The sequence below is a fragment of the Symphalangus syndactylus genome, chromosome 3 (assembly GCF_028878055.3).
Source record: "Symphalangus syndactylus isolate Jambi chromosome 3, NHGRI_mSymSyn1-v2.1_pri, whole genome shotgun sequence".
Classification (NCBI taxonomy): domain Eukaryota; kingdom Metazoa; phylum Chordata; class Mammalia; order Primates; family Hylobatidae; genus Symphalangus; species Symphalangus syndactylus.
In genome coordinates, this window is record NC_072425.2 from 131,346,693 (window position 1) to 131,360,102 (window position 13,410).

At 40.7% G+C, this 13,410-nt stretch overlaps 1 protein-coding gene across 1 annotated transcript in view; it reads left to right on the top strand.

The window, feature by feature from the left end:
• Nucleotides 1-10,525, top strand: part of NNMT (nicotinamide N-methyltransferase) — a 98,837-nt gene extending 88,312 nt beyond the window's left edge. The window contains exons 4-5 of the mRNA XM_063635386.1: nucleotides 7,679-7,736; nucleotides 10,456-10,525. Of these exons, the coding sequence (XP_063491456.1) occupies nucleotides 7,679-7,736; nucleotides 10,456-10,510 (113 nt within the window). The 3' untranslated portion in view covers nucleotides 10,511-10,525. The remainder of the gene's footprint in view (nucleotides 1-7,678; nucleotides 7,737-10,455) is intronic.
• Nucleotides 10,526-13,410: the final 2,885 nt, after the last annotated feature.

Here is a 13,410-nt window from a genome sequence, read left to right on the forward strand (position 1 = left end):
TTTCCCCCAACATTTCCATGCAGCACACATTTCCCTTTGCTTGCAGAATCTTCATGTTTTCATTTCTAATGAATGAATATTAGGTTTATATCGCATTATTTGTTTTATTATTTCTGTAATATTGAGTATTTTGGTAATTTCACCTTTAGCTATTATAAATAATTCAGCTATAAATATTTTTATAATTGTAGTTTTGTTCTTTTTATGAATTGCTTATATAGGCTATATTTTCTGGTATGATTATTCTTGTGGCTCTTCACTCCACAAAACAACCAATTTACACTTTTACCAGCAACCATTTCCCAACAGTCTCACTAGTGCTGGATCTTATCATTTATTCTTATACTTGTTTATCTGGTATGTGTTAAATGGCCCCTTATAATTGTTTCCATTTGAATTTCTTTAATTAACTTCCGAGGTTTAGTGTTTCACGTGTTGGTTTTATGTTGGCTTTCCTGGTGTATGAACTATCTGCGTGTGTCTTGGTCCCACTGGCAGCCTGGTTTGAATAAAAGCAATATACTTTAGATATTAAACTTACGATATGCAGCCATATTTATAGCAAACAGTTTTTCTTATTTTCTTACAACTCCTTCTGCCTTGGTTTTGTGAATTTTCGTTATTTCACCATCTTTATTTTTATTTTTTATTTTTTGGTACAGTGGCAAGATTTATTAAAGCGAAAGTGAAAGTAAAGCTTCCACGCGGTGGAAGGGGACCCAGAAGGGATGCTGTTTGTGGCTTGGGTGTCTTATGCTTATATCCCCTTATGACCCCTCCCCTTTTCCTCTTTCTGTCCTATAGAATTAGCTTATTTTCTATCCGCTTGTGGGTTGGCAGGCCTGATTGGTTAAAAACATCAGGCTGCAGCTGGAGCCTAAACTCCCTATATAATTGGTTGAAATTTCAATACCTTAGCTTGCAGCTTTGACTCATTTTGGCTTAGGGGAAAGTCCCCTTTGATTGGTTGAAGTTTTAATTCCTTTGCTTGCAGGTATGATTTATTTTGGCTTAGGGGAATGTCCCTTTAGGGAAGTCCCTATTGACCCAGGGAGTCCAGCCTACTTAGCCACTTAGTCCCTCAGTCCCCTCTCTCAACAGGAAAGCCCAAGTGCTGTTTGCAAGTTGGGCGACGATCGTTCTAGCTACTTCCTGCTGAACTGGAGCGTAGAAGGGGCTCTGCAGTTGAGGTTTCCTTGGGAGGGGAGTCTTCAGTGTCGTGGTGCAAGAACGGGTTGGCGGGTCAGTCTAGGGGTCCTCGATAGTAGGTGCCAGTGGTGATCATTTGGGGCTCCATTTGACGAATCATTTTCAGTTTCATGGATTCTATTCTGGAAGAGACAAATTTTTCAAGGAGGTTAAAAATGCAGGGTCCAAAGATAAGCAACATCACAATAGCCACCAAGGGTCCCAAGAAGGGGAGAAGCCAAGGCATCCATTGGTTGACAATACTCCAAGGTCCTGTGTCTTGGAGCGCTTGTGCCCGGCACTGTATCCGATCTCGAAGCTCTTTAACCTTCTCGTTGACAATTCCAGATTGATTAATGAAATAACAGCACTCTTCTCCTAGAAAAAGACAGGTTCCATCTCTTTCGGCTGTTAATAAATCTAAGACTGTCTTATTTTGAAGGGCTACTGCTGCTAAAGAGTTAAGCTGGTTTGTAAGGTGACCAGTGAATCTGTGACTCGTTTCATGTCATCATTTAACTCTTGTGATAATTTGTAATAGGATTGGGTGGAGGTCGTAATGCCTCCAATGCCGGTTCCTAGTCCTCCTAGTATCCCAGCCCCAATAATGAATGGCAGGACAGTCCAGGTAAGCTGAAATGCTGGGTTTGACGGATCTTTAAAGGCAAATAAAAATTGAGTCAGAATGCAGAGGGATGCAGAAGAAAGTGTCCTTAAGATCTAGGACTATAAGCCATTCTGCTTCCTCTGGTATCTGGGAGAGTGGAGTATGAGGTACAACTGGATACAGAGGAACAACTGCCTTGTTGATAATTCTGAGGTCTTGCACTAACCTCCATTGTCTGCTGGGGTTTTGTATGCCTAGAATAGGAGTGTTGCATGGACTGTTGCATGGCTTTACTAGTCCCTGTGCTTTTAGGTCTTTAACAATCTTTTGTAACCCTTGTTGGGCTTCTGGTCTGAGGGAGTACTGCCTTTGATAAGGAAAGGAGGTAGGATCCTTTAATTTAACTTGAACTGGACAAGCGTGTTTTGCTCATTGGTATTGTCCTTCCTCTGCCCAGACTTCAGGATTAACTCCTTCCTCCAGCAGAGGGCAGCAAATGGGTATTCCTTCTCCAATATTCAAGTATATAATGGCCCCTGCTTTAGCTACGTCCTTCCCTAGTAAAAGAGTAGGGCTCTCAGGCATAATAAGAAAGGCATGTGAGAAAAATAAGGTTCCCCAGTCACAACTTAGGGGGTGTGAGAAATACCTAGTGACTGGCTGTCTTAGGACCCCTTTGATGGTGACAGACCTGGAGGATAGTTGTCTGGGAAGGAAGAGTAAAACTGAGAAGGCCACGTTAGTGTCCAGGAGGAAGTTAGTTTCCTGGCCCTCAATGGTTAAGCTTATCTGGGGCTCTGTGAGGGTGATGGCATGGGCTGGCGCCTGCCCCGGGCACCCTCAGTCCTGTTGTTGGACCATCTTGTTAGTGGCCTCTGGCCCAGAGGACCTTCTCCCTCAGGGGCAGTGTGCCTTCCAGTGATCCCCCTGGCACAAGGGACATGGACGAGGGGGCGGCTCATTTTTGCTTGGGCAGTCCTTTTTGAAGTGCCCCTGTAAGCTGCACTGATAACAAGCCGTGTTAGGTGGGTTGCCTGCCCAGCCCTTCTTTCTTTCAGAGCCACTGAATTTCATCTGCCTGAGGGCCATGACTAAGGCAGCGGCCTTTTTCTTGTCTCATCTGTCTCGTTCAGCCTGCTCCTCCTGATCCCTATTATAAAACACTGAAGTTGCCAAATTCAATAGAGTTTCCAAATTTTGCTGGGGGCCCAGGGCAGACTTTTGAAGTTTTTTTCTTATGTCTGCAGCTGACTGAGTGATAAACTTATCCTTTAAAATTAGCCGGGCGTGGTGGCGGGCGCCTGTAGTCCCAGCTACTCAGAGAGGCTGAGGCAGGAGAATGGCGTGAACCCGGGAGGCGGAGCTTGCAGTGAGCCGAGATTGCGCCACTGCACTCCAGCCTGGGCGACAGAGCGAGACTCCGTCTCAAAAAAAAAAAAAAAAAAAAAAAAAAAAAAAAAAAAAAAAAATTAGTTGGCCTTCAATAGAGTCACGTGACAAAAGGTATGCTTTCTTAATGCTTCCCTTAACCTCTCCAAAAATGCTGTAGGGTTTTCTTCCTTTCCCTGCATTATGGGGGACATCATTGAGTAATTCACTGGTTTTTTTCTGGTCTTTCTTAATCTGTCTAGTATACAAGTCAGTAAATGCCTGCGACTCCAGTCTCCATGCTCCAAATCGAGGTCCCAGTGGGGATCCACACTGGGAACTGCCTGTTGGCCTGTGGGGAATTGTTCCCTTTCTTCTGATGTCATTTTATCATTTACCTGGCTTAGATACCAGAGATCCCCAAACTCCTGGGCTGCAGCTAAGGTGGCCTCTTTTTCACTGGGCGTTAATGTTTGACCTAATAACAACATAATCTCTCTCGATGCTAAATCAAAAGATTGTCCTAATTCCTGTAAGACATCTATGTATCCATCAGGATTATCTGAGAATTTTCCTAGGTCCAGTTTGATCTGTTTTCACCATTTTACACTTTTATATAATCCTACCCATTATTACTTTATAATTTGAATTTCTTCTATTCTCTAAGTCATAAAAAGAAATTTCTGATTTATTAATTACAGTTAGAAAAAGTATTCTATTTAATTTTTTGTAATACGATTCGTAACTCTCTGATACACATGCACAAAATGTTTAAAAATCCCTCACCTGTGTGGAATGTGAGGGTCTAAGTTAAGAACTGAGTGCTAAGAGCCTTTTTGCTCTCTTTCTAAGTCAGTGGTTCTCAATGAATGATGCCAGATCAGCAGTATCTAGGAACTTGTTAGAAATATAAATTTTCAGGCCACTGTTCCACTCCTACTGAATCAGAAACTCTCCAGAATGGGGCCGAGTAATCGATGTTTTTTCCTTTGTTTTGTTTTTCTTTTTTGTAGAGACAGGGATTTGCCATGTTGCCCAAGCTGGTCTCAAACTCCTGGGCTAAAGCCATCCTTTCACCTTGGCCCCCCAAAATGCTGAGATTACAGGTGTGAGTCACCGGCCCAGCCAGTAATAGATGATTTTACAAGCCCTCCAGGTGATTCTGATGCATGCTAAAGTTTGCATACCTGGGTACAAACTCAACAGCCACGATTACACTCACTTCTAACTTTTAATTAATTGGTAGTAGACATCATCTGCCTTTGCTAGGCAATCCCCTTAGGGCCCACAGAGCATCATTTATTCCGTTTATCAAAATGCGTAACGACAATGTCCCTCCATCCGCACCCCTTATCAGTGTAGCCAATTATAATATATGCCCATGCCTGCAATTTACAGTCTTGCTTGTAGCTACCCTCCACTGGAAACCCCACTACTACTTCATACTTGTTAAAGTTTGCATGAAGATATTCTTCCGGTTACCCTCCTGGATTATTAGCCTTAAGCTACGTGTATTTTTATTTTTGCTTATGGGGAATTTCTCAGCTATGTTTTCTGATTATTTCTTATTCTCTTGTGTCTATCCCTAGTGGCTTCATCGCTGATCTTTTTTCTTCTCCCAAGGTCAGTTTTGAAACACATTTTTTTTTTTTTTTTTTTTTTTTTTGAGATGGAGTTTCACTCTTGTTGCCCAGGCTGGAGTGCAATGGCGTGATCTCAACTTCTGCCTCCCGGGATCAAGCGATTCTCCTGCCTCAGCCTCCCGAGTAGCTGGGATTACAGGCATGCGCCACCACGCTCAGCTAATTTTGTATTTTTAGTAGAGACGGGGGTTTCTCCCTGTTGGTCAGGCTGGTCTGGAACTCCTGACCTCAGGTTATCCACCTGCCTCGGCCTCCCAAAGTGCTGGGATTACAGGCATGAGCCACCACACCGGCCTTGAAACACCTTTCAATAGTAAATCTAAGATTAGCAAAAGATAACACTCTTAAAATATTAAACTTTATCAGGAAAATTTCAGAAATTTTCAGGAATATAAATAGAAAATGTCAATGTTGCTAACTAGGAATGCCTTTAGCTATACCAGAGAACTTGCAAACGTCAGCATGTTTTTAGGGTCACAGGAAGTAGTCCAGGTTATGGTTCTACCTCTAGATAGCCACAAAGTAGATTTTATCAGTTTAACCACAGTTACATTGCTGAAAACCCAGCCAGTAATGCTGAGCTTCAAACACACCAACGCTATTTGGGATTTTATCAATTTACCACAGTTACATTACTGAAAACCCAACCAGTAATGCTGAGCTTCAAACACACCAATGCTATTTGGGACAATCCTCTGTGACCCCCCTTTCTTTGATCCCTTTCACATCTACTCCCATCTACAGAGGCTCACTTTGTCAGTAATAGCATTCCTGCTACTCCTGGTCTAAATAGATGCCACTCACCAGAACTCAACTGGCCTTTGTAATATGAAATGGATGCAATGAAATAGCAATTATATTCCTATCAGGCCCTGCACCAGCTCCATCACCTTATGAATGGAGAGGACTTTACCAAAAGAGGGATCCTGAGAACCAGGAGCTACCTTTAGAATGCCCCACAATGCATCACAAATATTGACTGGGAGAGTCCAAGGGTGTCTCAAAACCACCTTACTGAGCAGAAAACTGCCTTAAAAGCAAAAGCACCTATCTGTGGGTGGGACAAGCAAGTTCATATTCCATGCCTCTAGCAACCAAGGAAGTTAAGCTGTAGACATCCCAATGCCTTTTGCAGCCAAGCTCCAGGCTTCTTAACACCTTTTCCCAACTTTCTGCTATTCTAATCCTCTCAAAGCCAATGGCTTTCCCATTGTAGACCTCCTCAAGTAGAATCCCACTTGCCCATGTTCCCTTTGTGTGCAACCCACACAAGGAGCCTCTGGTGGGCTGGGCATGGTGGCTCATGCCTGTAATCCCAGCATCTGGGGAGGGTGAGGTGGGAAGATCACGAGGTCAAGAGATCGAGACCATCCTGGCCCGTAGGGTGAAACCCTTTGTCTACTAAAAATACAAAAATTAGCTGGGCATGGTGGTGTGCACCTGTAATCCCAGCTACTCAAGAGGCTGAGGCAGGAGGAGGAGGTTACAGTGAGCCGAGATTATGCCCCTGCACTCCAGCCTGGCAACAGAGCGAGACACCGTTTCAAAAAAAAAAAGAAGCCTTTGGTGTCACCCCAGATATACAGGAGATTGCAGTGCACATTTACCACACACCTCAGTCTAGAGCCGTAGCTCCATGGAAGCATTGAAAGATGTAGGTGTTCTAAAGAGCCTGCACTTGAAAAACAGCATGCACTGGGGCAAGTCAACTCTGGGAAAATAGCCACCTTAGTAAATAATTTGCAGAAGTGAGGACAGAACCATTGCACAGACAGGCTCTGCTCCTTGGATCAGCTGTGGAGGCTTCAGGATAATCTTAACTCCCAAACATTTTAAAATAATTTAGAACAATTTCCTAGCCTCCTCATATAGCTATAAATTATCAATATTTGTATGGGGGGATGAAGAAATGCATTATTTTATGTTTGAGATGTGGCAAGCCCCTGTCTATGGATTGCATAGAACTTCTGAATTTCACCTGGTCTGAGGGTCCCACAGAGAACTTAATTAACTTGTCACTCAGCAGCTCACTTAGGGATGGGTCCAGATAAGTAGAGCCACCAGAGTGGGGCTGCTGTCCCAGCTACCATCTTGGAAAGTACCACCAGTCTGATTCAGATATAAGTGGATTCTGAGAGTTCTCGGGGATGAAGTTCATAACCCTGAACATATCAGCACCCATCTAAATTAGCACTACAAGCCGGCCATCTCAGGCCTTCCCAGCAAAGTTAGAGATGTAAGCATTCACATGATGTTTTCTATATACCACAGAATGCCATCTTATTAACTTACAGTGGTGGCTATACTTTTCTGGTGGCTGAAAGTGACTTCTTTCCAGGAAACCTATGTATTGTATTGAGTATTGGACATCCAGATCAGTAGTCAAAAGGCTGCTTTGTGGGCAAATAATCAGAGTTTATAGCTTAGATAGTCTTCAAGGATTTCATTTATCCCATGAAAGCCTACTGAAGCCATCCCTACTATGTAGAAAAAAGAATGAGGAGAATGTTTGTGCTCACTAAATGTAATGTTTCTCTCTCTCTCTCCCTCTCTCTCTTTCCCCCTGCACACCCGCATCTTTGGAATGTATTGGATTGGATAAATACTAACACATTGTTACTATTCATTTGCCTTTCCTATATGGTAGAATAATTCCAGTAATAATGAAATATTAATTGATTGGAATTGGTAATGCTTATGTTATTAATGGTTTCATTCCATTTATATTAATTTATTCATTCTTGTAGCAAGTATTTATTGAACTTTTTCTATGTGTCAGGTACTATTCTAGGCACTGGGGATATGGTATGGAAAAAGTAAGAAAGATTTCTGCACCCTTGAGAGCTTACATCCTGTCTCCTATATTTTCCAGAAGGCACGCTGTTCACTTTAATTGAATCTGGGTTTTTGCCAGCACATCACAGAATGAGGTTAGATATCATTCTTTGAGAATGACTATCCTGGGTTTGAGATCATCTATATATGGACCATACCCATGAAAATGAAATATAGCTTATTTTGGCAATGACCACTATTATCTGGCATTAATATAGCATTTTCTAATTAAAGAAACATTTTGCTTTGGCAGCAAACAGCAATCAATAAACAAGAGATTATCAGTGACATATAGGCAAATGTGGCAGAATTCATATCAGGCTAGGTTTTGTTTCTGTTTTTGTTTTTTAGCGACACATAAGAAGCACAGCACTTAAATTTAAGGGAATACTGGATTTTTAAATGTGATCTGATGGCATTTGGAAATTCTTCCCTGAAAATGCATATTCTTGAAACAACTGTACACCTTCCATTGTATATGCATTTTATGAGCACGAATAAAAATAAAATAATGATTCCATAATTTCATGCAAGACCCAGAATTTTTCATCACTGTAAACAAGATGTCCACATTAAACAAGAAGTACATGTAACCTGAGCACTATTCTGTTAACACTTGTACTGTCTTTGTAATAATATCATATCTGCATCAGGACTGTGACTGATGCTATTGGTTCCCTTCCCAACAGCATTCCTTGCAAGCAGAATCATTATTTTCTTTGAGTGGTTTAAGGAAAAAGACCTCCTTCTGAACCCAGAAGATGAATCATCACTAGTCTATGACCTCATCTTCCTTGCCAGTGATTGGCAGGCATGAATATTTGATGTATTCTGGCCAATGAGAGATGAGGAGGAATCCTCCTGGGGGCTTATGGGAAGGGTTTTTTCACTCATAAAAAGAGACAAAGAGAAAGCAATTTTTTTCCTGCCTTTGAATATTGTGGATTGAGGATGGGATGCTTGAAGTTGCTGTCTTGCAACTGTGAGGGGACAGACCTGACCTGAGAACAAAATCTAAAACCATACAGATGTTGACAGAGCACAAAAACGAAAAGAACATGAGTCCTTAATGTCTTTTAGCCACTAAATTAACCATCTTGGAATCACTCTAAACATATTTTATAATGTTCATATTATTATATTATATATGATATATATTATATTTATATAATAAAAATTTAACAAAATTATATTATATATTTACATAATAAAACTCTTATAATTTAAGCCACTGATCTCCAAAATGGAAGAAAGAAAACAATAGAAAATCAATTTCTTTCTATGTGTTAACACCTCATTTTTTAAAAGCATATTTAAAATACAAATTGAAATCAGTAGCTCCACTTAGTCTATTATTTGTCAGAAAGCTGTATCTCCAGACAGAGCCGGGAGACAGGAGTGGGAGTTTCATAAGCATAATGGGAGTTTTGACATATTATAATTTACATATGCCCAATTAAGTGGACTCAAAGATTATGTTTTCTTAAATAATATAATTTTCAAAATTTAGGCAGAGTATTTTTTAAAGGATGTTTGGAAATGTTTTCATTACTATGTATTTTGTTGCTAAAAGTATGTCATTGTGTCATCACGCATAAGACCACAAATTTATCCGACTTTTCAAAAATCTTTCTAACAGAGTATTGCAGTGAGTTTTGAGCAAATTTATTAAAAATAAAAGCTAATCTTCCAATAATAATTTTCAAGATCGATGTTTTTCATTCGGAGAGTTGGTAATATATTGACCAGTTTCACAATTTGGGGATGGGACTGACATACTCATTCTACCCTCCCTTCAACCCGTAGTCATCACTAATCTCTTTACTGTCTCCATAGTTTTGCCTCATCCGGAATGTCATGTAGTTGGAATCATACAGTATGTAGGGTTTTAAGACTGACTTTTTTCACTTAGCAATACACATTTAAGCTTCTCTGTGTCTTTTCGTGGCTTGGTGGTTCATTTCTTTCTAGCTCATTTCTTTTCTTTCTTTCTTTTTTTTTTTTTTGTGAGTCGGAGTCTCATTCTGTCACCCAGGCTGGAGTGCAGTGGTGCAATCTTGGCTGACAGCAAGCTCTTCCTCCCGGGTTCATGCCATTCTCCTGCCTCAGCCTCCCGAGTAGCTGGGACTACAGGCGCCCGCCACCAAGCCTGGATAGTTTTTTGTATTTTTAGTAGAGACGGGGTTTCACTATGTTAGCCAGGCTGGTCTCGATATCCTGACCTCGCAATCCGCCCCTAGCTCATTTCTTTTTATCGTTGAATAATATTCCATTTATTCATTCACCTATTGAAATACACTTCGGTTACTTCCAAGATTTACTTCCAGCAATTATTAATAAAGCTGTCATAAACATTTTATGTGTTTTTATTACCATTTGGTAAAATACCATTCTTAAGAACTGACAGCCAGTTATGAACTTCTTTCATTTAGATCTATGAACATTTGCAAAGGGTTTTTTCTATTCTGACAGCCACCAAAACCTAATACAAAAACAAATTTAGACTCTCAGATTGTTTAATTTTGAAATACTTTTCAAGTTTCAAAAATAATAAAGCAGAGTACCCCCGCTAAAAATGTCAGTAATAAGTATAAAACCTGGAAATGTTTTTAAAGTTTATTTATATTTATTATATTGTTAAAATTGTATTTTTATATACGTTTATAAAATGTATAAAATTGTATTTTTATATACGTTTATAAAACGTACATAACATATTGATACAGGTAATGTGTATACTTTATATATAAATGAATACATCCTTTTATATAAATTGTTGAGTGCATTCTCAAACAATTTTTCTTTTACTGTTAGGTGTGCACAATCAAGAAAACATATAGGCCAGCCACAGTGGTGCCCAGCATTTTGAAAGACCAAGTGGGAGGATCGCTTGAGGCCAGGAATTCAAAATCAGCCCTGGCAACATAGCAAGAACCCGTCTCTACAAAACTATTTAAAAATAGCCAGGTATGGTGATGTGGGCCTGTAGTTCCAGCTATTGGGAAGACTGAGGTGGGAGGATCCCTTGAGCCCAGGAGTTCGAGGTTGCCGTAAGCTATGATTGTATCACTGCACACTCCAGCCTGGGGGACAGAGGGAGTCCCTGTCTTGAAAAACAAACAAAAAACCACACATATATTTTAACTGAGTTTTCTATTACTTGTAGCCAAAATATCCTTATATAGTGCTTTACTTAGAAATGGCTTTCACATACGCTTTTAAAAAATAACAGACTGTTGGTCGGGCGCTGTGGCTCTCGCCTGTAATCCCAGCACTTTGGGAAGCCAAGGTGGGCGGATAACGAGGTCAGGAGATCGAGACCATCCTGGCTAACACGGTGAAACCCCGTCTCTACTAAAAATACAAAAAATTAGCCGGGCGTGGTGGTGGGCGCCTGTAGTCCCAGCTACTCGGAGAGGCTGAGGCAGGAGAATGGCGTGAACCCGGGAGGCGGAGCTTGCAGTGAGCCGAGGTCGCGCCACTGCACTCCAGCCTGGGCGACAGCGAGACTCTGTCTCAAATAATAATAATAATAATAATAATAATAATAGACTGTTTTTGATAATAGTTTTAGGTTTACAGGAAATTGAACAGAAAATACAGTTTCCATATACACTTCCCACCCAACCCCCATTTTCCTTTATTATTAATGTTTTGCATTAGTGTGGTACATTTGTTACAACTGATGAACCAATATGAACTAAAACCTGAAATTTATTAGAATTAGAATTTACTCTTCGTCTTGTACATTCATGGGTTTTGACAAATGTGTCCACCCACCCTTACAGTACACCCTTACAGCACAGTTTCTCTGCCTAAAAATCCTCTCTGCTCCATCTACTCATTTTACCCTCCCTTCAATCCCTGACCATCACTAATCTTTTTACTGTCTCCGTAGTTTTGCCTCTTCCAGAATGTCATATAGTCGGAATCATACACTATGTAGCGCTATAAGATTGTTCACTTAGCAATATGAATTGAAGTTTTTCCACGTCTTTTCATGGCTTGATAGTTCATTTCTTTTTATCGTTGAATAATATTCCATTTATTCATTCACCTACTGAAAGACATCTTGGTTACTTCCAAGTTTTGGCAATTATTAATAAAGCTGCTATAAACATTTGTAAGCAGGTTTGTATGTGTTTTCAACTCATTTGGTTTGAAATATTTTCTCCCAGTTTGAGGCTCATCTGTCATTCTCTTAACAGTGTCTTTCACGGAGCAAAATTTTTTCAGTTGAATGTGTTGGGAAAAAGCTGAGTGTTGGGAGGGAAACTGAGGCAGGGCTTGCATAATGTCCTCTGGAATGTGTCTAGACTTCCTGACTCCTTGCTTCTAGCCCTCCTAGGCTCCTAGTCTCCTGTTCCCATTATCTCAAGTAGCAAAATATGTTCCATATAAATGCTGAACCATCACAGCTGTAAATCATGTGCTTAATGCAACCTGCCCTTTTGTCCTCCAAATTCTCACCACCTGTTTCTTTGTTGGATTACCAACAAATAGCATGGGCTCCCAGAGCTTGGGGCCTTCGCAGCCTCCGTACGCTAGATGGTGTCCTGCCTTTCTCTCTCAAACTGTCTTTTTCTCAATCGTTTGGCTCCGCCGGACTTTGTCACCCCAACGACCTGGTGTTGGGTCTGATCACCCCAACAGAATGAAGCTCCTCTTGCCAATATTTTCCTTCATTGATCTTCCTTTGGTGTTGTATCTAAAAAGTCATCCCCAAAGCAGAGATCATCTAGATTTTACCTGTGATGTCTCCTAGGAGTCTTATAGTTTTCTATTTTACAGGTAAGTCTGTGATCCATTTTGAGTCAATTTTTGTGAATGATATAAGGCCTATGTCAGGATTCATATTTTTACATGTTAATGTACATGTGTTCCAGCACTATTTGTTAAAAAAAAACTATCCTTTCTCCATTTAATTGCCCTTGCTCCTTTGCCAAAGATCAGTTAAATGTATTTGTATGGGTTTATTGCTGACCTCTCTCTTGTGTTCTATTGATCTATTTGCCTGTTCTTTTGCCAATACCACACTGTCTTGATAACTGTAGTTTTCTAGTATGTCTTGAAGCTGGGTACTTTCAGTCCTCCAAGTTCGTTTCTCAATATTGTATTGGCTATTCTGTGAGGTTTTTTGTTGTTGTTATTGTTTGTTTTGCCTTCCCCTATAAACTTTAATTGTCATTTTTACTTTTATTTATTTATTTATTTGGCGGAATCTTGCTCTTTCGCCCAAGCTGGAGTGCAGTGTTGCAGTGGTGCTATCTCAGCTCACTGCAACCTCGTCCTCCCAGGTTCAAGCAGTTGTCCTGCCTCAGCCTCCGAGTAGCTGGGATTACAGGCACCCGTGACCTCATCTGGCTAATTTTTGTATTTTTAGTAGAGATAGGGTTTCGCCATGTTGGCCAGGCTGATCTTGAACTCCTGACCTGAGGTGATCCACCCACCTTGGCCTCCCAAACTACTGGGATTACAAGCGTGAGCCACTGCGCACGGCCCCTGTAAACTTTAGAATCAAGTTATAGATATCACGTATGCACTCTTTGAAATTCACAACTCTGACATAGTGGTATGGCAAAGGTCATTTAATTTACCCATTCAGGGTAAGCTGAGGCCCAAGACAGTTAAGAATTTGTCCAATGTCATAAACAGACTCAAATTCAGGTCTCCACTGCCAAACCCCCAGCATTTTTCTCTCTACTGTATCTCCAGACAGAACAATGAAACGTGTCTATGTACTGGCTCCAGCTGATTGCCTCATATACC